This window comes from Beta vulgaris, chromosome 4 (assembly GCF_026745355.1).
Source record: "Beta vulgaris subsp. vulgaris cultivar EL10 chromosome 4, EL10.2, whole genome shotgun sequence".
In the NCBI taxonomy this organism is placed as follows: Eukaryota; Viridiplantae; Streptophyta; class Magnoliopsida; order Caryophyllales; family Amaranthaceae; genus Beta; species Beta vulgaris.
In genome coordinates, this window is record NC_079205.1 from 4,226,715 (window position 1) to 4,252,770 (window position 26,056).

Here is a 26,056-nt window from a genome sequence, read left to right on the forward strand (position 1 = left end):
TGCTTCTTTCCAAGCTGGGCATAGCTGCTGCTCATCCATGCCCACCTTGAGGGGGGATATTGGATATAGTATTCTACTGATGATGTAATAAAACAGAAACTTGAGAAGTTTGTTATAGTTTCTGTTATTCTGTTTCATAAATGCCATGCTGGCATAATTAGTTAGAGTTAGTTGTTCTTCTTGTATATAAAGCTACTCTAACTTTGTAAATGAGTTTAATGGAAATCTGAGCATATTTCCTCTAAACACTTTCTCTCTCTAAACTCTCTCAGTTCATCTGTGATCAAATCTCTTTAGCTTGAAACTCTTTCAAACTTCAAATTTTATGTTTACGTTATTGTAAACAGACATTTATATTAGGGGAAAAACTCTGTCTATCCACTGGATAATCTATCCAATAGAGACAACCACTAATAATTCGTGGAGTCCGAATAATCTACCCACTAGCAATTTATATATGCTAAGTAATATGCATGGTGTTGTGTTCTAGAATAAGCCAACACAATAACACTAATTATTTGTGGCGACAATAATAACCAATAGTTAATGGAAATTAACGGAAAATGTTTGAATAATCCTTAGGATTGCTAACCCTATTAGACACATTAAAATATAATATTGATATGTATGTAATAAATGAGGGAAGAAGTGATATAAAAATAATGTTTAAATGTATTTATAACCAATGAAAATTCAATAATAAGAAGGTTGATAATCCTTAGGATAATTTAATCAATCTCCAAAATTGACCAAAATCAAATATATTGAAGAATGCAAGCAATAAATAACACACCAAGTTTATGTGGAAACCCGAGATACAAAGAAAACCACCAAATCATGCTCTTTGGGATGATTTACAAGCACTAAATTAATGAACAAGTATGAGCTTTTTATATCAAGCTCATAAACCCTCCGTCTCATAATATAGTACTTGTTTTCTCTCTTTTGAGGTTAAATTTTAAAACTTTTGACCAAATATTTTCATTCTATATATATAAAAACATATATATCTATGATTCTGTTAGGTCCACCTAATGTGCACTTTCATAATATCAGTTTTTATATTTGTTATTAATGCAGAATTTGAAGATATTGAAGGTCAAACTATATAATGGAGACCGTACAAAAAGGAAACAAGCACTACAATATGAGACGAACATAGTAATATATTTAAGAATCATAAAATTTACTTTTTAGTACTCCCTCCGTCCCATAATATAGTGTTTACTTCATTTTTGGTGGGTCAAATTTTAAAATCTTGACCAAATATTCTCATTTGTATATATAAAAAAATATTCATGTGGGATCTTGTTAGATTCGTCTCAATGTGTAGTTTCATAATATCAACTTTTTATATTTTTTATTAATACAAAATTGAAGATATTAAAGGTCCAAGTTACGTCTTAGAGACCATGTAAAAAAGAAACAAGCACTATATTATGGGACGGAGCGAGTATACTATACAACTCTCTCTCTCTTATCTGTCTTCTTCCTCCATTGAATTTCTCTTTCCTTTATTAAAGTCGAAATACAAAAGCTCCAAACTCTATATTTCCTCTATTTCTTTTTACTTGCAATAGTTTGACTTTGATGCTTGCCAATGCATAATTTCAACCATCAATAAGTTCAATTACCGATAAATAAAAATTATAAAAAGTATATATTCGAAAAATATACATTCAGACGAAACTAACAAGATCCCACATGAATATGTTTTTCATTAACTATAAATCACCAAACATAAACTAAATAGAGTAGGTGAATAGTGTAAAAGTCAAATCGTTACGAGTAAAAAGAAAGGGAGGAAATATTATACTTCCTTTGTTCTTTTAATATTGCTATGCTTCCGTTTTATGAATTTTTCTTATTAATTGCTCTAAATATCCTCTCTAGGAAAATTTGTATTAGCCCCCCTCAAAATACCATTTATCTCTTCTTATCAGGACCAGTATGGCATCACTATTATACTTATGTCAAAGCACGCAAGCATGATGTAGATGCGAATAGGGCTCCTATCCTTCCATTTTAAAGACCATCTCATTTATTCTAGACCTGGTTTAGGTATTGATTATTCAATTGCAAGACTTAAGACTTAATGCTAAGAACTATACTACTTGTATTGCAGTCAATTGCGGATGTAAAATGAACCATAAGTACGTACCATACTTGACTGGGAGTGTTACTCACTCTTACATGATAAGTAGTTAGTCTTGGAATTTTTTCATATAAATAGACCTCAAGACATACATGAGGATTAAGCTTGGTTTTATAAACACATAAACAATTTTAAGTAAACATCCTCATAAGTCATAATCCAACCAAACTAGGATCAAAATGATCCAGCATTCCAACAAAACATCACATGATCACTTTCTTGTTTTCTTGTTCATTTTGTGGCTTTTCCTATCCTTCTTTACTAATGCCTTCCAAAATACTAACATGATCAAGTGCATTAACGAGGAAAGAGAAACCTTGCTTCAGTTCAAACAAGATATTCAAGCAGACCATTGTGTAGGGAAACTTTCATCTTGGGAAGGCGGAGAAGAGAACCGAGATTGTTGCAAGTGGCATGGTATCCTTTGCAACAACTTCACCGGTCATGTCGTCGCCATTAATCTTGGTGGCAATAGTGACTATCATTGTCTAGAAGGTAAACTGAGCCCTTCCCTTCTTAAGTTGAAGCATTTGGAATATTTGGACCTTAGCTTTAACATATTTCAAGGCCAAAGTATTCCTACATTTATTGGTTCACTTGCTAATTTTAAGCACCTTAATCTTTCTAATTCCGGGTTTATAGGGAATATTCCTCATGAATTAGGAAACCTTTCTAGCTTAACATCTCTTGATCTTAGTGATAATAAAGTTGATGTCAAAAGATTGGGTTGGCTTTCTCATCTTACTTCTTTGAGTGTCATAAACTTAAGTAGCATTGATCTTAGTGAAGTTCAAGATTGGTTCCAAATAGTTAACAACTTCTCTGTCTTGAAGGTTTTGAAGATGGATTGGTGTAATCTTCCTTCAACTATTCCATCTTCACTTACATATAATCATGCTTCATCTACTCTCCATTATCTTAGTCTCGCTCACAATAATTTCGGTGATCCATCAATATTCCAATGGTTATTCAACATAAGCAAAATTAGTAAAAATCTTGTCTATCTTGACCTCTCTGGTAATGCACTTCCAGGTTCCATCCCAAGTGGTTTGAAAGATATGCACTTCCTTTCATATCTCGACCTGTCTTCTAATGCTTTTGAAGGCCCTATCCCTTTGTACTTCGGAAATATGCACTCCCTTTCCCATCTCGATCTTTCTGCTAATGTCCTAGAGGGTCCTGTCTCAAGTTCTTTCTGGAATATGCAATCCCTTTCTTACCTTGATGTATCTGGTAATACACTTGAAGGTCACATTCCTGAAACGATTTCAAACCTTAAGCATGTTGTGCATCTTGATCTATCTTGGAATAACTTTCAAGGGACAGTTCCAAAAACCCTTGGTGAGTTGTGTGGTTTACAATTCTTGGAGTTGAGCTACAATAATCTCACAGGTGATCTTTCTAATGTCATTAAAAGCTTATCTGTATGTTCTCACAAGTCGCTGAGGTTTCTAAATTTGGAAACCAACCATTTTTCGGGTTCAGTTCCTGATACAATTGAACTTTTTTCTTCATTGAGGGTACTTTATCTTGATGCAAACCAGCTAAATGGTACAATTAGTCAAGGGATTGCAAAACTTTCCATGCTTGAGACTTTGAGGCTTTCTTCCAATTCTTTGAAAGGTAGTATCTCTGACAACCATTTAGCGAACTTTTCTAGATTACGCAACTTAGACTTGTCAGATAATCCTAGATTGGTGGTTAACATCAGTGCTGATTGGGTTCCACCATTTCAGTTGGACTCCATATATCTGAGCTTGTGCAAGTTAGGCCCTCATTTCCCTAAATGGTTACAAGCCCAAAACAGAATCACTTGGGTTGATATATCCATTGCTGGAATTTCAGACATTATTCCTGTTTCTTTTTGGAACTCATTGTCATCCAAAATAGAGCATCTGAATATGTCTCATAATAACATTCATGGGATGCTCCCAAGTAATTTGTCGATCACCTTTCGAGAACTCCCTCAGATTGATTTGAGTTCAAATTCTATGGAGGGTGCAATCCCTTCTGTGAGTTGTGACTTGCGCGAAGGAGCTGAACCAGGAGGGAGCTCGATCGCGAGTCGCGACCCATGTCGCGAGGTGCGACAGTTCAGTTTTGGAGCAGCGAGGCAGAAGCAACGTCGCGAGTCGCGACGCTCATCGCGACCCCTTCGCGACTTCTCGCGAGTCGCGACGAGGCTCGCGGGTCGCGAGCTGGGCTCGTTATCGCGGAGCGCTAGGGCGATTTTTTCGTCCGGTTTTATTTTACGACTTAGGGCTTGTATCTTAGACTTCATATAAATATGTTTTGTCATATTTAGGGCTTTAAACCACAAAAATACTAGAGAGAGATTAGAGAAAACACAATAGAGAAGATTAGAGAGAGTCTTTGAGATTCAATTCAATTGAATCTTGCCTATTGTATTTGTAATCGTCTCGTTCATAGTGAAGAAATCTTTTTCCCTGCCTTGAGGACGTAGCTATCACGTTGATAGTGAACCTCGTTAAATCTGTGTGTCATTTATTCGCTTTCTTGTTTTCTTGTGTGTGTGCTTGGTTGTTGTGGATTCTTGTTGGTTTAATTAAACGCTTCCGCATAACAAGTGGTATCAAGAGCTACAGGTTAACACCGGGGTTAATCGCTTTTGGGACATGGCAACAACAACCTTAAAGATCGACAAGTTTACGGGAAGGAATAGTTTTGGGCTATGGCAGATAAAGATGAGAGCTTTATTGAAACAACAAGGTATCTGGAAACCATTGATTAAGGGTTTCACAACGACATCAAAAGAGGGAAATCTGACTGGTCTAACTGAGGCTGAGTTGGAATCTATGGAGGAAAGAGCACACTCCACTATCTTGCTATGCTTGGCGGACGATGTCATCACAGAGGTTGCAGATGAAATCACGGCTGCAGGTTTGTGGTTGAAACTGGAGAGCTTGTACATGACAAAGTCGCTCACAAACAAATTGCTATTGAAGCAAAGGTTGTTTGGCCTACGCATGAGAGAAGGTATGTCCCTAAAAGATCATCTCGATCGTTTGAATTCTATTTTACTGGACTTGCGTAATTTAGATGTTAAGATTGAGGATGAGGATGCTGCGTTGATATTGTTGGTTTCATTGTCAAGTAGCTATGAACATTTTGTAGAGTCTTTTGTGGTTGGAAAAGACACTGTGTCCCTAGAGGAGGTAAAGTCGGCACTTTATACTAGGGAATTGCGTCATAAAGCAACTGGTGATATGGTAGAGGATCGTGATTATTCTGCAGGTTTGGTAGCAAATGCTGAGAAAAATAAGGGAGATTCGAGTAGGGATAGGAGAAAACCTAGGTCGAAGGGCCCTAAAAGTAGTGATCTTTGCCATTATTGTAAAGAACCGGGTCATTGGAAGAGTGAATGTCCTAAGAAGGATGGTTCGGCTTCTTTTGCAAAACAAAATAAGGTTGACTATGACTCTGAGGAGGATTTAGCTCTAATTGTCCATGAGGAGAAACGCTTAGAAGATAAGTGGGTTCTTGATAGTGGATGTTCTTCACATATGTGTTCTGACAAGGAGATGTTTTCGACCTATAGCTTATGCAAGAGTAGTGTTACTTTGGGTGACAATACGGTGTGTGAGGTGGTTGGAGTAGGCTCTGTGAGGTTTAGAATGCATGATGGGAGAGTTAAGGATCTTAGAGGCGTGAGGCATGTTCCACAACTTAAGAGAAATCTTATATCTCTTGGGATGTTAGACCGTAAGGGTTTTCGATTCCAAGGAGGGGATGGAGTTTTGCGTGTGGTGAAGGGTTCTTGTGAGTTACTTCGTGGCGTGAAGTCAGGTGTGGGTAACTTGTATGATTTGCAGGGTACGCACTGGCTAGAGATGATTCTGAGTTGAAGCTGCATTCTGGGTTGAAAAATGATGGTCTTGAGTGTGAGGTGGAGCTTATGGGGGCTTCTCACAGTTGAGAGGTCAGAGTCAACGGGAATGAGTTCAACAACCGGGTTTGAGAGTACTATTGGGCTGAGGATGAGAGTGTCAACAGTGAGGTAGAGTTTGTGGGAACTTCTACACAACTGGTTGAAACTAGGGTCATCAAGAAGAACAACCAAGGGTCTCTCAGCAGCAGATTGGTATGATAAGGTTCGGTTCTATCGATACTTGTGTGCCAGCTTATAGCTATGGGATCTCGAGCGACATGTCTTTGCCAGGGAGTGTTGGGTTGAGAGGTGATTCAGAGAAGTCACAAGAGGTAGCTAGATTGGAACTCCAGGAGGAGTTGCCTGCGTTTCAGTGAGAACGGGGTGGAGTGCTCCGGCGCGAGCATAGAAGAACTTCGACGGAAGTTCCCCTGCGCCAAGGGTGTTTGTTTTGGGTACTTAGACGTAAGTGCAAATGGCTCTAGTTGGAGCAACTGGCAGGGTACTGGCTCGTCTTGATTAAGGTGGAGCTAGTGTGTTTGCGGTTCAGTGAAGGCGATTTGATTTCCGACGGGTAATAAATTGGGTTTCAGGTGAATGCGCAACATGGGTCTCATAGGCTGTGAGACCGGGTCGTTCATGATGAGTGGTCAGTGATCTTGGCGAGATTGGGTGAGACTCATATGAGGGCAAGCCTGGCATCGGGGTGAAAGATGCATGAGCAGGAAGGGAAAGGAGTATCTCGCGTACTGTTGCAGAGGTACATGCTGGTTGATGGTTTCGAGGTGGAGTTGTGTAGTAGATGCAAGTCAAGGTGGAGATTTGTGAGTTGTGACTTGCGCGAAGGAGCTGAACCAGGAGGGAGCTCGTCGCGAGTCGCGACCCATGTCGCGAGGTGCGACAGTTCAGTTTTGGAGCAGCGAGCAGAAGCAACGTCGCGAGTCGCGACGGCTCATCGCGACCCTTCGCGACTTCTCGCGAGTCGCGACGAGGCTCGTCGGGTCGCGAGCTTGGGCTCGTTATCGCGGAGCGCTAGGGCGTTTTTTCGTCCGGTTTTATTTTACGACTTAGGGCTTGTATCTTAGACTTCATATAAATATGTTTTTCATATTTAGGGCTTTAAACCACAAAAATACTAGAGAGAGATTAGAGAAACACAATAGAGAAGATTAGAGAGAGTCTTTGAGATTCAATTGAATTGAATCTTGCCTATTGTATTTGTAATCGTCTCGTTCATAGTGAAGAAATCTTTTTCCCTGCCTTGAGGACGTAGCTATCACGTTGATAGTGAACCTCGTTAAATCTGTGTGTCATTTATTCGCTTTCTTGTTTTTCTTTGTGTGTGTGCTTGGTTGTTGTGGATTCTTGTTGGTTTAATTAAACGCTTCCGCATAACACCTTCTTTTCTAGGGAATATCTCCTCGTTATCACTAAATGATAACTTGTTTTCTAACCCGAATCCTTTTTTGTGTCCACAAACTAAGATGGAGCTCTCCAATCTTGATCTTTCAAACAATTTGTTCTCAGGGGAGCTACCAGATTGTTGGATGTACTTTGATGAATTATCAATCCTCAGATTAGAAAACAATAACTTCTTAGGGAACTTACCAACATCTATTGGTGTCCTGAAGAAGCTCCAAGCATTGCACTTGCGCAACAACAGCTTTTCAGGCGAACTACCAACATCCTTACAGAACTGCACATCTTTAGTCCTTTTAGATGTGTCATATAATTCACTTACAGGGTATATACCCTCAATGATTGGTCACAATCTAAAGAGGCTCGGTATTCTTAGTCTTCGAAGTAATCATTTTTTCGGGGTTCTACCTTTGAGCTTGTGTCAGCTTTCACATCTCCAAATCTTGGATCTTTCCTTCAACCACATCTCTGGAAATATACCAAGATGCATACACAATCTAAAGGCCATGACCAGCACATCAGATCTCTTGCCAGAAATATTGTATCAATATGATTTCTCTGTTATTATGAGATACTATGATGCTGCATTTGTAATGTGGAAAGGAAAAGATCAGCTATTCAGGAATTCTTTGGGACAAGTTAAATTCATTCATATGTCAAACAATGCACTTGAAGGAGATATTCCTGAAGGAATTACAAATCTTGTTGGTCTTGTTTCCTTAGACTTATCAGATAACAAGCTGAATGGAAGTATTACACCCAAAATAGGAATGTTGAAATCTTTGGAATTGCTTGATTTGTCAAGCAATCATCTTTCTGGTGAGATCCCAGCAACTCTTGCTAATTTGAATTTCCTAGGCATGCTGAACTTGTCATACAACAACTTGTCCGGAAAAATTCCAACAGGCACTCTACTACAAGGCTTTGATACTTCAGCTTATTTCGGAAACCCGAAACTCTGTGGAGCTCCACTTGCTATATGTGCTAAAGATCGACCACGCAACGATACCTCGAGTGGAGATGACATTGTCACTCATCAAGAGCATGATGGTGATGAAATTTTTCCAGGATTGTATATAAGTGTGGTGCTTGGTTTTATTGTAGGCTTTTGGGGAGTTTGTGGAAGTCTTGTCATCAAAAGATCTTGGAGATATGCCTTTTTAAGGACCCTTGATAATGTGAAAGACACAGTCTGCGGATGATATATGGCAAATTGGCAATTAACGAATTCAAAGTTTGGGGGAAGCTCTGAATATAGTTGATAAAAGTATATTTCAGTTTTCTTTTTTGTAATATTGTTTTACATGTAGCTTATGTAATATCATTACTAAAAGTCTAAAACCATGATAAAAAAATGTTGATTAGCTTTATTCCACCTCAGAAGAAACTTCGACCTTGTTGGGCTGCTTATGCAGTTATGTTTTTTTGACAATGGCTTATATAGTTATATACTTATATGTATGGAAGAACTGGTAGGTTGTCTAATAATATTTCATTAGTTACATATATTAGATTACAGTCTTATGCTAATATGTTTATTATAAAAAATGACTATAGAAAAGTGAAAAATACTTGGCGCAATAAATAAAAAAAACTTTTTGTTCATTTGAGATGATTAAAATACCCCAACAACCTTCTCCCCCACCCCTGCAACCGCCCTCCCCCACAACCCCCACTCGATTTCCCCACCCCTGCCCCTACTCCTGTCGATTTCCGCACCTTCCCCCACCCCAGTCGATTTCCGCACCTTCCCCCACCCCAGTCGATTTCCGCACCTTCCCCCACCCCGTCGATTTCTGGGCTCGCAACTAGGTTGTTTTACTCCCACGAAAATCGATTTCTGGGCTCGCTTTGGGGGTGGGTTGAGGTTAGGGTTAGAAGTTAGGGTTAAGTTAGGTTAATTAGGACTAATTAGAGTTTAATTAGGGTTAGACTAACGGTGATTAACGTTGTTAGTCATTAAGGCCATTTAGGTGTATTATCGTGAAACTGAGGATATCCCGTGTATTTTAAAAAGTGCGAGGGTACCTCGTGAATGTTCTGAAAACTCGAGGTACTTGGTGAAAAAATCGTTCATTTTATATAGTAATTAAACTTGTCTAAAGACAAATCTTAACTTGATTAAACAACTTAGATCAAAATTATTTAAGGTAAAAAAACGCATCCTAAAACTAACTAGGTAGTCTTGTAAGAGAACCTTCTTTGACACACATGAGAAAATATAATTCAAACGATTGCATTTCAAAGTCTCACAACTCAAGAGTCAAAACCACCCAAAAAAAAAACACAACTTTGGCGCAAAAACTCAAAATCAAAAACCATTTTCATCAGCTGCAAAAAAGCGCACTACATCCATTCCATCTTCATTCTTCCCTCTCAATTTTCCTTTCTCTCAAACTCACTACTTTCTCTCTCATAGTCATGGCGGATATTGAACCTCCATCATTTTCCTTAGGCCTAGACTTTGACCCAGAACCCTCAAACCATCACCAACCCATAAACACAACGACCCACATAAACTCCGGTGCACTTAACCCGGAACAAAATGAATTTGAAAATGAAAATCGCAAAGAAAACTTGAAACAACATGACGACGAATTTGAGATGCGGGTCTCCGATTCCGACCTCGAATCTCCCGAATACCCGACCCGAACCCGTTTCCGGCGTCTCCTTCGTGGTGGGTCCTCCTCTTCTAAGCCCATTTCTGATCCTATTGGGCCTAATTCTACTGCAATTGGGCCTAAATCTACTTTCATTGGGCCCATTTCGAGTTCTGTTGATGATGATATTGAGGACTTCTCTGACGAGGAAAATGGTCAGATACGTAAGTATCTTTAAGTTTAGTTTTTGTTATTTTGAGTTAAATTGTTACTAATTTGATCTATTGTGGAGATGTGGTATCTGGGTAGTTTTAGTTTAGGTGATTTATTGATGGAATTTTAGTGGGTATGATTAAGGAGTTTTAGTGAATTTTGTAATTGGTGTAACCCCCTAGAAAAAACGTTATATATTGTGATTGTGTTTGTAATAGTTTGGAATGACTGAAATTATTGTGAAATTGAAATTGAATTTCTATTTGGTTGATAGGAAAAAGGTGAATTTTTTAATAGGAAACTGAAAACCTATGTCTCCTGGTCTTGGTGCATATTTTGTCGTTTCAGTTTTACATTTTTAGAAGGCTCAGAGGCAGTGTGTTGTTTCCCTGGACATCGGAAACCAGGGGAGGAACCAGAAAATTATCTCGGGGTTGACCGAACTTTGATATTGAATTTTTAGGTTGGTGGGAGTACAAAAATTTGGCATTTTCAACATTAATGTACAAAAAAAGTTGAAGGGGGCGGGGGCGGTGATGGGGTTCCTGCTCCCCCGCCCCACTTATGTTCCGCCCCTGATGTAGACATCCCTGTAAGTGAGTGTGCAGTTCATTAGGTATAAGGTCTTAAGTTAGGGATATGGAGGGGAGGATTGGATTGTGTGTTTGCAACAAAATGCCAGGTGGGAATGTTCCTTGTAATATGTCCTTACTGAATTGCATCTTCAATACTGGAACCAGTACACATTTTTATTCGTCGTTTTTTTACTAGGAGCTACTGCCAAATTGGTAGTACTTATGGTAGTGAAATGAAGGATAAGAACATGCTTAGTTGTAGTGATGCATTATCATGGGGATTCACACAGTACATCCCATTTGCATTCTGCAATGACACTCAAACTGATTATTGTTTCTTTAATTTTTGATCTTGTATGGTTGTATCTAACCTCCTGTTACTGTAAGAAGGTATGTGTCTACGAAGATTGAGTTTGTGGGTTCAAGTTGTTAGATTAACTATGAAGGCTAGGTATGTGGTTGAATTTAGTAGAAAATAATGCTTTACTATACGTAATTGCTGGTGTGTTATAGTTGGGTTTATAGCTCTTGACTACATGGGATTAGTATCGATAAAGCGTATTAAGCGTGGTTATCCGTTGCTCAGAACTTTATAGCTCTTGTAGAAATCAGACTACTCTCTTTTGATTAAGAAGTTCTAAAGTTTTTTGTAACTATAGTATGTATCAGTGATGATTTTGTTCTTCAGGTATATGGGGTGTTTTCTTTGAGAGCTCTAAACATGTGTAGCCTTATGTTTTGCTTGATTAAGAAGTTCTAAAGTTTTTTGTAACTATAGTATGTATCAGTGATGATTTTGTTCTTCAGGTATATGGCGTGTTTTCTTTGAGAGCTCTAAACATGTGTAGCCTTATGTTTTGCTGACAGATGATCTTCTGGTACCTCAGCACCATACTTCCTGTAGCAGTTCAAAGTTGCCATTATCTGGATGTGGGGTTTTGATGCGACAACAGAAAAGCTCTATACATGACAGAAAAGGGAGACAAGATTCAAGCTGTCCTTCTACAAGTCTAGGTACAGACAAGGGAAAAGCTGTGTTTTCAGACTTCACTGCAAGCCCCCTTAGAAGGTTTCAGCTACTTGATTCTGAGTCAGATCCTGATGATCCATCAATTGGGGTACACATTGACAAGGAAGCTAGTGGGGTTAGTGGGGTTGAGATTTTAAAAAATAATAAGCAAAAAGAATCCAACTTTCCAGCAAGATTTCAGCTACTTGATTCTGAATCAGATCCTGATGATCCATCAGATGGCATACGCAGTGACAATAAATCTATTGGGATTGACTTCTCAAAGAGCAAGGAACAAAAAGAATCTAACCTTGGAAGCCATAAAGTTTCCCTTGGGAAAACTGTAAATTTGTTGCATCGCAATTCACAGAAGCAGGATCTGTGGAAAGATTTCTGTGTCAATGAGAAATGTTCTGTGCAGACCCCGGCTTTCGATGAAATCTGTGAAGAATATTTCAAAGTTATGAAATCAAGCAAGCCAGCCCCATGTTCACAAAAATTGTGTTCAAGTGAACAGGAAATGAGCATGAACAACGCCAAGAAAAAATTGCATACCCAAGTTTCAGGATCTGTCGTACCTCCATCTCACCATTACTTTTTTCATGATGATTTGAGGGTCCAAAGATTAATCCGCAGTCGTTTACCTTACTTTTGCCCATTGAGCACTTGTGCTGATGCAGGACGCGAGTCACATAACGGATCATCTATTAATTACATGTAACTATGCTATTCTTTTTTCTGTTTCTATGCTGCTTAAACCTAAGATCTTCTGGTGTCTGCTTCTGACATTTTCTTGTTGTTCGGGTTCAGGAGTCAATTTGGTCAAGGTGGTGCAAAACAGCAAGCTGACCGGCAAGTATCTTCAGCAAAAAGCTCCGGAAGGAGAACAAAGAAAACTAAGAACTCTAATATAGAAGATACATCTGTTGGTGCTGGAGACTGGATTAATCCCAAACAGACAGCCAGCACTCCCACCGATGCTGGCAGGAGAAGGGTTCATGCTGATGGCCAATCTGCTGGTCAATGGTTTCCAGGAGAAAATGGAAAGAATGTGAGATTATAATGTGCTTGCTGAATGATAGTTGCATGTTTTGTTTATCAATTGCCATCCTTGTTGATTGCATTCTATTACTATTTTAGTTGCTGCATAAGTTTCATTGCTGGATGATATCATCTTTGCAAGAAGGTATTTATTATTTTGATAGGAAAGAGAAGGTAGACATAGATCATATAGTTCATGCATAAATCTTGAAGTTGGAATAGAAATAATGATAATCTGACAAGGGAAAAATGTTCACTTTATGAACTAATATGCTAATCTTTTCATTGTTGAATTTGAGAAGGCTGGAACTTTTCTGCCTCAAACACCTTAACTCAATCACGAATAACTACCTTAAAACACTAGTTCACCTGCTCACCAAACATTAATCAAGCTTTTATACTTGAAAAGTTATTCCTGAACAGGCCCTAGTGTTGTATTTATTTACTTGGTTCGGTGAAAATATGTTTTTGACATTATGCCTGTCCAATTCTTATTGCATATTCATGTGGTCATTTAATCTAATCTGCTGTCTTTTTATTGTTCAGGTGTATGTGACTAAAAATGGGAAACGATTGACAGGCCGACTTGCTTACATACAATACAGAAAGGTATTTAACTGTTTAGTTATGTTTTACAATCTGGTCACATTGTTAGGAACTGCACTCCAAAAAACCGGAATAGCACAAAAGAAATTTGTAACGGTGGATAACCTCTTCTATTCTTAATAAACCGCAAAATAACCATTACAATGTGTTTTCCTTCCTATGTAAACTACCCTTACACTCCTAAAGTCCTAAGCATAATATCCTTATTATATCTACAACTTCCTATAAGACAAATACTTCTTCTTCTGTAATACTTCCCCACTTCACGTATAGACTTCTAATTGATGCTGAAATGCTTCTTGGATTGCAACCCAACACATGGGTCTCTGCATGTTAAGCTTTAGGTTTGAAGTACATGAATTTCTCCCTTTACATCCTGCTGGAACTTTGGAGTGAATTAAACACAATCAGATTTTTAGTTGTGCGTTAGAGAAGTTCAGCAAACCTTTTTTTAAAAATTTTGACAGGAAAGTGGAATAGGTTTTAAGAAAAGTGCTGCGAAGAAAAGTGCTGGGAAGAGAAGTGCTGCCAAGAAAAAGTGAGTTTCAAGCTGCTGAGCTAACTGTAGAAATTAGTCTTCTGCTCTATCAGCTCTCCTTTGTTTTTTCCCTTACACAATCATGTCCTTTCCGATTGTGAATGGTGTATTTTACTGTGTCATTTAGTCCATATATGCCTGTAAATATGATCAATTTTTTTGCATTTGTTACATTTTTATAACATAGTGCAGATTTTTTTTGATATTGGTAAAAGTATCTTTCAATCCCCCTTCCCAAACAGAGCTCTGTAGTTCCAACCCTGCTGGGCAATTTTGGCTCATAAACATGTACAAGTGTTGTATGTTAAATTCTAAGTGTTTTATGTCAAATCACAAATATTGCTTATAAAAATTCATCATCTATATACTAGACGATACTCATTATTACTATATATATAACGGGAAGGTTCAAATGAACAAATAGTAGTCTTGGGGTATAGTAAATACACTCCACATGTAAAGAAGGAACCTTTTTCCAAGAAAACGTCGAATTGATTTAAACAAAAAGGCGATGTGTGAGTTAGCGTAATTATTCACTGTTTCCGAAAAGTTTAAACGCACTGCATTGACGTGTGGCTTCCAAAGAATGTGGCATGAACCTCATTTGATCAAATGGATTATAATGGTCAAAATAGGCTCCTCTATCCTATTGGAAAATCTCAAGCAGCAGCAAAGAGAGCATTGGTGTTTCCCTATGCAGAAGATCCTTGTTTTTGGGTCAAATAACGTCAGTTTCAGTCACAACTTAACAGGACTGTAGTCAGGCAAAAGTAACTGAAAAGATTGCACGAAGGTAGAGGGCAGAATAGAGGAAACAAGTTTGACAGAAACATTCTCTTTTGAGCTTGAAAAAGGTTACCTTCATACAACGACCCAAAACAGTTCTTATTAAGAGTTAAGACACACATAAGACAACAATTGTAAAAAAAATAAAAAATACATGATATAATCTCCTATATACAGTTGCTTAAATTATCATACTCCCTAAGTGCAATTTTGAATAGGATGTCAAAATTCCTAATCATACCTATTACAACAAAAGCATAAACGTATCATGTATACGCAGTCTGTAATTATAAGGTCAAAAGAAACAAAAATTGACCGGAAAATCCTATCAAAACTTGGATTCCCCCGCTTGTTCATGCGGGTGTTTTTCCCCCTCATCTAGCTACATTCAGCAATCAGCACTCGATACGAACTGCACCATTGTCTGATGATATGAACTTGGGTTTTCGTCGGATTTCTTCCAAGCATTGGACCACATCCCCTATCTGAAAGTCAAAACAATCTTGGATCACAACACCACACTCTTTCCCCTTTGTAACCGTCTCCACGTCTTGCTTCTCCTGCTTGAGAGATTCACACGAACCCTCGAAAACAACTTCTCCACTTCTTAAGAGCCTCATGGTTGAAGCCTTCGCCATGCGACCAGTTATTACCTTGCAACCCGCAATCTTAACATCAGCTGCTTTACTTCTAGTTCGACCTGTGATCTCAAAAATATTTAGCACTTGTGCTTCCCCAGCCACCTGAGTCTCAGATGTTCCTGGGGCTTTTTCTACTATCAAATCACCAATGTCGTTCAAGAGGTGGTAAATCACCCGATGCAGTATTATCTAACATAGACAAGGTATTCAAAACAAAAATAAGTTAAGACTTTCAAAGCAGAACAGCACCAGATTTCATAATACACATAACAAACTGTCTGCACCTTTATATTAGCTCGAGTGGCTGCTTGAGTGACAGAAGCAGGTGGACTACGGATATTGAACCCAACAATACAGGCTCCACAAGCTTGAGCCAAGTCCACATCAGATTGGGATATAGGGCCAAGTCCAACATGAACCACATTCACGATTACCTGACAAAAAAAATCTTTCAGAATACATGCAGGAGAAGCCAGATATAAAGTTTAAACCAATGACTAAGGACTATTGAGGTGATCAAAAGGAAATCAGACTCATCTTTTCTACCTGAGGGCTATTCAAAGTTCTCAAAGAATCCGTAACAGCTTGAACAGTTCCCTGAACATCTGCTTTCACTATAATAGGCAAATCAACACTTTCAAGCACCTCATCTGTGGGTGAAGAAATTTCCATTCTCTCCTGTCCAATCTTCAGAAGTCGATCTCTCTCAAACATTTTCTTTCTTCCAGCGCTAAGCATCCTCGCTCTCTCCTCAGACTCCACAACAACAATATCATCACCAGCCATTGGGAGACCTTTAAGTCCTTCAATCTCAACAGGCATCGCAGGGTTTGCTTTCTCTGTTACCTTTCCTATCATATCCCTGATAGCTCTTATACGACCCCACTCCGCACCCACAACTACATGCTGACCACAAGCTAATGTCCCAGCCTTAACTATAGCTGTGGCCAGTGGACCCCGTCCTTTATCAAGTCTTGCTTCCACCACATAGGCTTGAGCAGGTCCATCTACACGTGCTTTGAGTTCCATCATCTCAGCCTGGAGAAGCAAAGCCTCCTCTAAACTATCCAACCCAGATTTTGTGGTTGCAGATACTTCAATCACCTGAATGTCCCCGCCCATCTCTTCTAATTCTAAACCCTCTGAGGCGAGCTGAACTTTAACTCTTTCTGGTTTTGCACCAGGCTTGTCACATTTATTTATAGCAACCACAATTGGAACCTTTGCAGCTTTAGCATGTTTCATGGCTTCTAATGTTTGCGGCATCACTCCATCATCAGCAGCAACCACCAAGACAACTATATCAGTGACTGCAGCACCTCTAGCTCGCATAGCACTGAAAGCAGCATGACCTGGTGTATCAAGAAATGTGATGGATGCCCCTGACTGCATGGTCACAACAAAGGCACCGACATGTTGGGTAATACCACCAGCTTCTTTGGCTGCCACGGATGTTTGGCGTAATGCATCCAATAGAGAAGTTTTACCATGATCAACATGACCCATCACTGTCACAACAGGGGGCCTTGGCAAGATTTCTGAGCCTTCACTAGTGTGTAGTCTCTTCACGTTAACACCAACTTCCTGGAAAAGAAAAAGAATGACCACTAGTACTTTATATAATACAGATAGCTGATACAACTGAAATCCAGACATGATAAGCAGTGTGAACTGGTATCTTCCAAAGCAGTATGATCAAAAGAGGGCAAGGAAGCAACTACATGTAACTTGATCTAAAGCCCTACTCACTTATACTAGAAAAAACATTCACTTAAAATAAGTATTAATCAGCAAATTTCAAATTCAATCAGCATAAATCAGTTTCAGTCAGTAAAAATAAGTTTTTATCCGTAGAAATAAGTTTTAATTAGTAAAAAAAGATCAGGTGAAGTGAAGAGCACGTTAAACACTCATGGATCCAAAATGTCACCATTTGCCCTAAATTGTTTCTTTTAAAACCTAGGTCGCAATGGATTCCACATAAGACAAATCCGAGGAAGCAAAACAAATACCATAGCAACCAGCTCGGCAACATCAATGCTAAGGGAGTCGAACTCTGAGCAAGCTTTCTCTCCAACATTTATCAGGATATCCTGAAGATGACGTATTGATTTTCCGGTGCGCTTGGAAAGCTCAACAACAGTCATGCCCTCAAAAATGTCAATTGTTTTATCTGGGGCTTGTTTTGTACTTTTTTTGACTGTCGGAGGCACATATGGGGTTTCAACAGGAGGTTGCGTTTTGCCATCCTTCTTCACATAGTATTTTTCCCTCCGGGTAGTCTTCAGACCATATGTTTCATCATTTTTTTTAGCCAATAATTGTGAACTTGCATGAAAATACCTGGCAAAAAGTTCAAAGACACGTGAAACAGAAGTATGTAAATGACACAATTATCTGATGCCTGAAGGATTACTATCAAATTAGCCATTGATCTCAATGAACTAAAGCTGCTTCCGATTAATATACACAAAAAACAACCATATTTATTAGTACATGCTGCTGCAAGCAAGGAGGTCCTTTTGATGATATTTTTATGTAAAATTTGATAAATGAAGCTGACCATCAGCTTGAACAAATGAAAGATTTTATTCAGCACATGACACCTTCAATTGTTAACAATATCAACAATACAGTCAAAAAGTAAATTTTCCCTTGATTCCATCACGTGATTCACAATTCACATCACTGGAAAGTGGAAAATATATACCTAGTCATTCATCAGCTAGCAATTTAGAGCACAGCATAGTTAATCCACTAGGAACTCTTCTTGGCTATTAAGATGCTTGAGCAATAATCATCCCTGTTGATAAACTTTTTTATACGTAATAACTAAATTAGATTACTAAGCATTATTGATTTTCTACTATAGTGATTACTTATGGTTCCTGCAAGATCCTAATGCACATGTTGGGCTCAACAATTTATGTTGTTCTAACAAAATCCTCAACCCTCCTCCCCCCCCCCCCCCCTCTTACCAATTCTTTTCTTTCTAACTTCTCACAGAAAAAAAGAATCATAAGGATAGGACAGCACAGGAGTTGCAACAAGAAGGGGCACCTATGACAGAGACATCTCCACAATCCTGCTTCATACTAAACAATACTCCCAGAATATTTTATAAAAACAGATAAAACCAACCATTTCAGAAAACACTACACCGTACAGATAGCAAACACTCGATCAGCTTTTTAATTTTTTGTGTATGTCACCTCAGTTACTCAAATGAACTGATAAAGTTGATAACTATCCTCCTAAAACTGACTCATGCAGAAAAGCATGTACCCAAGTATTGCATACAATGAAGAAAGGAAACTAAGTCAGGCATGCTGCCATATGCCAACACCAGTTTGACCTCACTTCCATCATAGACTCCAGATTTGTTCACGTACATATTATTATGGCAGGAAATACCAACCAGCCAACAAAGGGAAAATTGCATTGATAAAAAGGCACAAAAACAAACTTAACACTTGGAAAAAGATGATATTTCAACTTTCAAGTGGAGTACCCCAAGGTTAGAACAACAATGTTACAGGTTCAAGTCCCATGTATCCTAATCTTTAGACTTAAGGGAGTACTTGTTGGTAGGTCTTGGCCCCCAAGGCCTACCCCCTCCCAACCAAACCCCCAAAATAAAATTCAATAGTTGCAAAATAGAATAGATAACAACCATATCGAGGTCAATTAACACACAAACACACACATAAACAAAGGTAAGAAGAAGGATTTTAGATACACAAGATGTGTTAAGATAGAAAATTCCAGCTCACCGCACCAAAGGCTGTCTAGTCAAAGCTCTGTGACTGAAATCACCAAGAAACTGCAACTTGTCTAATGGCTCTGTCACAACAAATTCGAAAACAAAGGCAAAGATCAAGTAATACTATCACTAAAATGTTAAGAGGAAAAGTCATATGAAGACTTGTCTAGCCAGACTTAAGTAAAACTTCAAAAAAAAAAAAACATCATATAAAGGACAATAGGACATGTCAATAGCTTCAAGCAACTACCAACCTGGTTATACATAAGACCTCAGAAAAAGTTTTACCAACCATTTCCCCAACACACACACACACAATGAAATATGAAACAAAATGTTAAGAGCACTAGTCAAGGGACAAGAACAATGCAATAAAGTGAAGTCCGGGAGACAGAGCAATCACAACCAAAATGATATATGACAAGAACAATGCAAAAGCACATTTTGACTTTACCTCGTACCAATATCTCTGATTTTATGATTGTCCTACTAGCATGTTTGGAATAACATCTCGAAACCAATGCACCTCCACGGACCAGAACAGCCAAAGCATTTTCTACTCTTGCAATATAAGTAACCTAAATAAGCAGGGACAGTCAGAACACCGATGAAAATCAATTTCCTCAAATCATGCTTTAAAGAGGCGAAAAACTCACAAGCTGGGAAAATATACAGTTGCACACAATATGATGAACACAGCAACTAAAATTATGTAAAGGCAAATTCATCCTACTGTACATATGGGATCAACAATCACACAGAAACCCTAACAAACTTAAGTTGAATAATACACTAATGTATACTTCTATGCAGTCACATAGAGGAGCTCAAAATAAAGATGCCCACTGTCCAAAGATGATGGGTTAAAAAAAATAAAAAGTTATTACTCATTCACCGCACTGAGAGCTCTTTCTTTGTATCGAAAAAGTTCTGAAGCTTATATACTGAAACATGGAGCTGCCACGGGCCGTTCCAAGCTCAAGCTGGGCATGGGCTGGTATCAGAACATGCCATGCCAGGAAACCTGGGCACAGCATAGAGCTCTTTCTTTGTATCGAAGAGCATTCTGAAGCTCATATACTGAAACCTGAAGCTGGCCACAGGCCGTTCCAAGCTCAAGCTAGGAAAGGGCTGGATTCAGAGCACGGCAACACGCGATGCCAGGAAACCTGGGCACCGCATGAATAAGGTGATAAGCAAGCCTATCATACATCAGTCCAGACTCCTGACAACACCAATCACAGCCAGTCCCAGGCCTTGATAGTCAGTCAAAGACCTAAAGTCTACAATTTTTTTATCCATATTTAGCTCCGAAATCCCAGTTCAGCCATGCCTGGGTCAACATAAGCCAGTTCACAGGGCTCCGAAATCCCAGTTCAGCCATGCCTGGGTCACCATAAGCCAGATCACAGGGCCAAATGATATGATCTAAGCCCATGAACTAGCCCGCTTAAGACCGGTCCTTCGCCAATATACTGCTTATTCAGCGCTGGCCTTATCCAGACTAAGCAAGGTGGCCGGGTCATGAACCAGCCACATGTCAGCTCCACTGGAGCCAATAGCAAGTGGAAATTATCAACAAAGTATTGCAATACACCTAGCAGTTCCAACATGATTCTTTGTTTGTTTACTTGAATTTATTGCAAATCTCGTGTAGAAATTTACTCATAACAACGACAACAACTTGACAAGAGGTTAACACCCACAGAGACCATTTATACTAAAATCCCTTGGATTATGAAATATCTCACAAAAGCATCTATGCAATATCATGCAAGAAACTATATAAAATCAAAAAGATATAGTCGTCACTTGTCAAGCGTGAGTAGGTCACAGGACCTGAACATCCTGACTGTAGACTATTACATCAGCATTTTAAGCAAAAAACCTTCTATATCATTCAAGTATATCACCTCAGGCAACACAGTCAATAAGTTGGCGGACTATGGAGTAATTGGCAAAACCTATGATTGTAGTACAGTAGCTTCTTTGCTTGAGTTTCACTTCAGTTTCAATAATGTAGTGTGTGTATAGGAGAATATTCTTCCTATCCAAAGCTAGGAAGAAAAGGCTTAAAACTCCAGCTCTTTAAAATTAGAAATTTAATTAGCAGGGAAAGTGTGAACAGTGGTGGAGCCACATTGTAAGAAGGGGTAGCACGTGCTACCCGTCATTTTTTTTTTGAAAAATAAACCTCTTAAAAGTGAAAGCCAAAAGTCCGCCTTTTTCTCTTCTCCTCTATCCTCTTTCTGCATCTCTTTTCCTCTCTCTGACTCTCTCTACAGTCTGCCTTTTTCTCTCTCCTGTGTCCTCTTTCCGGATCTTTCTCCCTCTACAGTCTCCTCCATTCCTCCTCCTCTCTCTCTCTACAGTCACCACAGTCTCTCCTGTTGCCTCTACCACCAACAAAATTCAACTCCTTCACCTCTTCATTTGCACGCATTAAATCTTCAGCATGTAGGGAAAACTCTCTCTCAACTATCATCATGCAAAGTCTCCTTGAAACAGTGATGAGGACTTTCATTGAAAAAATAACAGCATCCAAAATCCTTGAGGGCCTGGTTTGGTTTACTAGATTAACCAACTCTTTGGTTTCTCAAAGATAGAACTCAAACTTGACGAGTCAGCGGAAAAAAAAATTACGATGTGGTTACAGAATGCACATCCCTTCCACTGTCAATACAATAAATATATAACAGCCAGCATATTCCCATACTGTAGGATCAAGGTCACCAGATTCTTCCATCCCATATACTATCCCATTGATCAGGGCCACCCTCCCGCAAGTTCAGCCCCAATAAACTTTTGTAATGCATCATGTTGGAAACCAAGTTTTCATGTTCTGCTTTGCGTCTCAAACTCCTATAATACCAGAACAAAAGCAAGCTCTTCAAGAAAAGCTAAGTATTTTCTTTGAGACATCCTGCAGGTCATGGTTTCCATCTTACTTGAATAGAAATTAGTATTTAAGCGGGCAGGAGAGAGGCATTTAAAGGTTGGTTGTATATATTTTCCATGCTAGAAAACTTCTGTCAAAGGAGGCTAAAGTTGGATATTTGATCCACTGAAAGATATATTGGCTTTTCCTCGTCCAAACACCCCACAGGTATACCTAAGGCAGATTGTCGATGGAAAAGAAAGGCATATAGAGATTCCAAATCTCGAAACACAGTCCCTCAAGATATGTAAGAAGAAAACAGGTACATGTGGGACTATCAAGTATCAAAAACATTTCAACGGCCAGTGTTAAATTGGAAGCAATACTGTCACATAAACTAACAAAAGAAATAGGAGTATATAATTTTGCCAAGCATATTGTCATCTTTATGACTTCCCTTAGAAACAAGAAAAATAAGCCTTATCCCATCAAACTTATTATTTAGCTCAAGGTCCCAAAAAAAATGTCAACAAAAGGAATAAATGGGATGGACACATTATTAGATTTGTTGACAATAAAAAGATGAAGTGAAAAATAACATCTTTTTATGATTCCATCTCCGATTCCCCACAAATGTCACAACCCTAAGCTAGGTTCCTTCTTGGTTATGGGCCCAATGATCATGTTTCTAGGAGTCCTAAACCCGGTTTAGTTATCAAACCAAAGGGAGATATCTTGCCCACCACTAATGACCTAGTAGATATGTTTATCATAAATCTCTCAACCCTTACCTAATCCCTTTGAAAAGGAGAAACCCTGCTGCAAGTTCTGAATGTTCTCTGCTGAAAACATACTTTTAAAAAATGCATATAGAGACCAGATTGTCCATTATAGTGAATGATCTCCAAAAGTTAATTCCACGTCTTCCTAGCTATGCTTATATCAGTAAGTAATATCTCCAATAACCAGGAGCACAAAAGTACACGAAACAAGTAACACTACATACATTAAACAAATCGAGGACTTATAGTTCACAATGCTGTATAAAAGCCTAGGGAAAGCAAGAACAACCAGAAGCAAATTCCAAAAATCGGATTTTTGGTGCACTGAATACAGTTTATCCCTAACATATTGGTGTCAATAGCTCCACAGTCACAAGAAATATCCTTCTTTGCATGATATACTTGAAAAATGATATGCATTATCATTTGTAATAAGACTAATGAAGGTAAGATTAAACTCAGCAGCACTAACCACTAAAAGCATTACTCAAACAATTCGACATTTGTATAAATCAAATACTGAGTTCCGGAAAAAGAACTAACCTTTCTGTCAAACACCCTCCAAGCCATTCAAAACAAGTTCGATATTCAAACTCTGATATCTGATAAATGAAAATTATTAATCATTCAAAAAATTCCAGGCCCGTCCCTGAGCCAGGGCAGGAGGGGCGGCCGCCCTGGGCCCGGGGTCAGGTCATTCATTACTGATTTCCAGCCACAACACTTGAAAAATTGATCTGATGAAATTAAACAAGAACAAGTGAACACAAATATGCGCATCTACAAATTGTAACATAAATTTTCTTATCATTTACTTCCATGAAACAAAGATGAAATAACAAGTTATACCAGAAACTCGAGTCATAAGTTTATAACATGTAAATTATCGCTAAAAACATGAGATAACATATATGAGAAAGAAAAAATAAGTTGAATTCATGAAACAAACAGCATAAAACCAATCGCATGAATAATCACATGAAGTAGATCTCAAAAATCGCAATTCCACACCAAAATCCGCAACAAAACAAGTAGATTCATCTAAGGAACAAAATAAGAACCTGGAACGAGCTTATGCAATTCGAGCTTTGCGTATGACTTATGAGAGGTTCTAAAGGAATTCAATTTGCGTATGAGTTGCCAGTTGGGCACCGGCACCGTCACTGTGAGCGTCTTTTTGGAGTGTTACTCGCATATAGGCTATACCTAGGTAGTTTAAGAAATATTTTTTTTACGCACAGCACCCGAAAATGTAACATAAATTGACGAGTTTATCTCTATCTCTAATTCTCTATTATGTAAATCAAGGGATGAACTATAGCGTCCTCTTATAAGATTACTTTTTAGTTTTTACCCTTCACTTATTAGAAAAAAAAATGTTAATTATAAAATATTCAATTCCTTCCTTATCTATATTTATGTGTAATAACTAATAAGGAAACTTAAATTGCCTAATTTATAATAAGATATAATGTACACATAATATATTTCTCAAAATAATATGCTTAAAAAGAGATATTTTTGATTGAAAATTAAACTAATCTAACTAAGGTAGTGTTTGGAAACTTGTATTTCATTTCAAATAATGGAATTGAAATCTGGAATTTAAAGTTTGTATTTCAATTCCTAATCATGTTTTGTAAAAGGGGTTTAATAGAGGAGAGAGAAATAGAAGTTTAATGGAGGAGAGAGAAAAAGTGTGGGTTTACTAAAGGAGAGAGAAATAAATATTAGAAAGAGAATGAGTGAAGTTGGGATATATAGATACTCATGGAGTTGGGATATGAATGAGGAGAGAATTTCAAATGACAAGATAATAGCTTGAATTTGAAATTCTACTAATATAGGCTTTTGATAAGAATTTGGACAAATTTCATAATTTCAAATTCCATGCCATCCAAACAATAGATTTCATCCAAATCCAGGATTTGAAATGAAATCTTGCTATCCAAACATAGCATAAAGCAATTTCAAACAATTAAAAAGTAAGAATTTATACATTAACATAAAACGTGCATATGAGACTAGTAATAGTTTATTGTACATCGAGCATTTGTTAGGACTCTAAATATTATCATATAAATAGGATTATTATTCCTAGCCTGTTCTTTATCTTATTTTCAACTATAATTTTTTGCACGTGATGCGTGCTTGAATTTTTTTTCGAAACAGAAATGAGTTTTTCGAGAAAAGGTCCCATCCTTCAATATCATGATTGGGTCAACCAGGCCAGATCATGAGTCAAATATCATGATCGGGTCGACCCTCGATTTTCTTCGGCATAAGAGTCAAAATTTGAACATTAGACATATGAAGTATAATTGTTTTTAGTTGCAAATTCGATTGGTTTAGTTTCTGTCACTTAAGTCTCTCACCATTCTTTTTGTTTTTTTTTTTACTTTTCAAAGTTAAATTCTATGAACAAAATAGAAATTTTATTGAATTTATTTATGATTTCTAAAATATAATTTTTTAGTTGATTTTTGAATTAAGTACAATACTTCAAAATTGTAAAGAAAGTGGACACTTTGATTTCAAGTCAATTTTTTCATAGTTGTAGTTTGTAAGTGAATTTTTAAGTTTTTGTAAAGTTTCCTCATTTTAGTGATTTGCATAACATAAATTATGAAATTTTATGATTTTGGTGGACTTGTGAGTGATTGTTATAATTATATTTTTGCTATTTTTGTTTGAAGCCCACTTTGATTTGTAAGTGAATTTGTAATTTAGAATAGAAAGGGGTAACATAGTCTCTTCATTAGGGACACCATAGCTCCCCCTTCCCTTATATAATAGAGATATGTTGTACTTTAATTCTTGAATGATATTTTACATAAGCCTTTTTACCTTGATAATTAATCGCTATTATATAATAGAAAAATATAGGTTCAAATATACGTAAAAATATCATTATAGTATATAGGAAACATTATAAAAAAGTAAATAATTCTTTTTCTTATCTAACTTCTAAATTCTAATTTCACTACAAATACACCTCTATTTTTTATCATGACCCACCATTAAATGTGAATGGTTCTTGAGAATAGTGATTTGTAAGTAAATTTTTGGAAATGTTTTTGAATGTATTGACGTTCTAGGTTATTTTAGTTTGTATGTTAATTTTAAGTTTTAATAAAATTTCCTAAGTATTTGAGTGATTT

The 26,056-nt window shown here is 37.7% G+C and overlaps 3 protein-coding genes across 6 annotated transcripts; 2 read left to right on the forward strand and 1 right to left on the reverse strand.

The window, feature by feature from the left end:
- The first annotated feature begins 2,277 nt into the window (after nucleotides 1–2,277).
- Nucleotides 2,278–8,833, forward strand: LOC104891908 (receptor-like protein EIX2). Its single transcript, XM_057393762.1, has 2 exons — nucleotides 2,278–4,167; nucleotides 7,424–8,833. The coding sequence occupies exons 1-2, from the start codon at nucleotides 2,335–2,337 to the stop codon at nucleotides 8,663–8,665; spliced, it is 3,075 nt and encodes a 1,024-aa protein (XP_057249745.1). The 5' UTR covers nucleotides 2,278–2,334; the 3' UTR covers nucleotides 8,666–8,833.
- An 867-nt stretch (nucleotides 8,834–9,700) lies between these two features.
- LOC104891677 (hypothetical protein) lies at nucleotides 9,701–14,250 on the forward strand. Its single transcript, XM_010677401.4, has 5 exons — nucleotides 9,701–10,287; nucleotides 11,719–12,577; nucleotides 12,671–12,911; nucleotides 13,448–13,510; nucleotides 13,975–14,250. Exons 1-5 carry the CDS (start codon nucleotides 9,885–9,887, stop codon nucleotides 14,047–14,049), a joined length of 1,641 nt encoding a protein of 546 aa, XP_010675703.2. The 5' UTR covers nucleotides 9,701–9,884; the 3' UTR covers nucleotides 14,050–14,250.
- Nucleotides 14,251–14,864: 614 nt separating this feature from the next.
- On the reverse strand, nucleotides 14,865–24,099 carry LOC104891678 (uncharacterized). 4 transcript variants are annotated; one of them, XM_048642626.1, is made up of 8 exons: nucleotides 23,957–24,099; nucleotides 23,439–23,632; nucleotides 19,690–19,813; nucleotides 19,246–19,315; nucleotides 17,485–17,815; nucleotides 16,019–17,056; nucleotides 15,757–15,906; nucleotides 14,865–15,661 (listed from the first exon to the last, which is right to left on the reverse strand). In XM_048642626.1, exons 2-8 carry the CDS (start codon nucleotides 23,463–23,465, stop codon nucleotides 15,227–15,229), a joined length of 2,175 nt encoding a protein of 724 aa, XP_048498583.1. In that variant the 5' UTR covers nucleotides 23,466–23,632; nucleotides 23,957–24,099; the 3' UTR covers nucleotides 14,865–15,226. The 4 variants fall into 4 exon arrangements, with proteins under 4 accessions (XP_048498583.1, XP_010675707.2, XP_010675706.2 ...); XM_010677405.4 differs by having other exon boundaries at nucleotides 23,439–23,497; nucleotides 23,957–24,095; XM_010677404.4 differs by lacking the exon at nucleotides 23,957–24,099 and having other exon boundaries at nucleotides 23,439–23,942.
- Nucleotides 24,100–26,056: the final 1,957 nt, after the last annotated feature.

What these genes read in the sequence shown, in the direction of transcription:
- LOC104891678 (XM_048642626.1), bottom strand. Translation starts at nt 23,465, where the DNA reads ATGGCTTGGAGGGTGTTTGACAGAAAG. An exon ending in TTGCCGAGCTGGTTGCTATG is followed by an intron (nt 17,057 to 17,484) that starts GTATTTGTTTTG and finishes TTTCTTTTCCAG; the next exon opens with GAAGTTGGTGTTAACGTGAA. An exon ending in CCACTCGAGCTAATATAAAG is followed by an intron (nt 15,662 to 15,756) that starts GTGCAGACAGTT and finishes TGTCTATGTTAG; the next exon opens with ATAATACTGCATCGGGTGAT.
- LOC104891677 (XM_010677401.4), top strand. Translation starts at nt 9,885, where the DNA reads ATGGCGGATATTGAACCTCCATCATTTTCCTTAGGCCTAGACTTTGAC. An exon ending in GGATCATCTATTAATTACAT is followed by an intron (nt 12,578 to 12,670) that starts GTAACTATGCTA and finishes GTTCGGGTTCAG; the next exon opens with GAGTCAATTTGGTCAAGGTG. An exon ending in CTTACATACAATACAGAAAG is followed by an intron (nt 13,511 to 13,974) that starts GTATTTAACTGT and finishes AAATTTTGACAG; the next exon opens with GAAAGTGGAATAGGTTTTAA.
- LOC104891908 (XM_057393762.1), top strand. Translation starts at nt 2,335, where the DNA reads ATGATCCAGCATTCCAACAAAACATCACATGATCACTTTCTTGTTTTC. An exon ending in TGGAGGGTGCAATCCCTTCT is followed by an intron (nt 4,168 to 7,423) that starts GTGAGTTGTGAC and finishes GTTGGTTTAATT; the next exon opens with AAACGCTTCCGCATAACACC.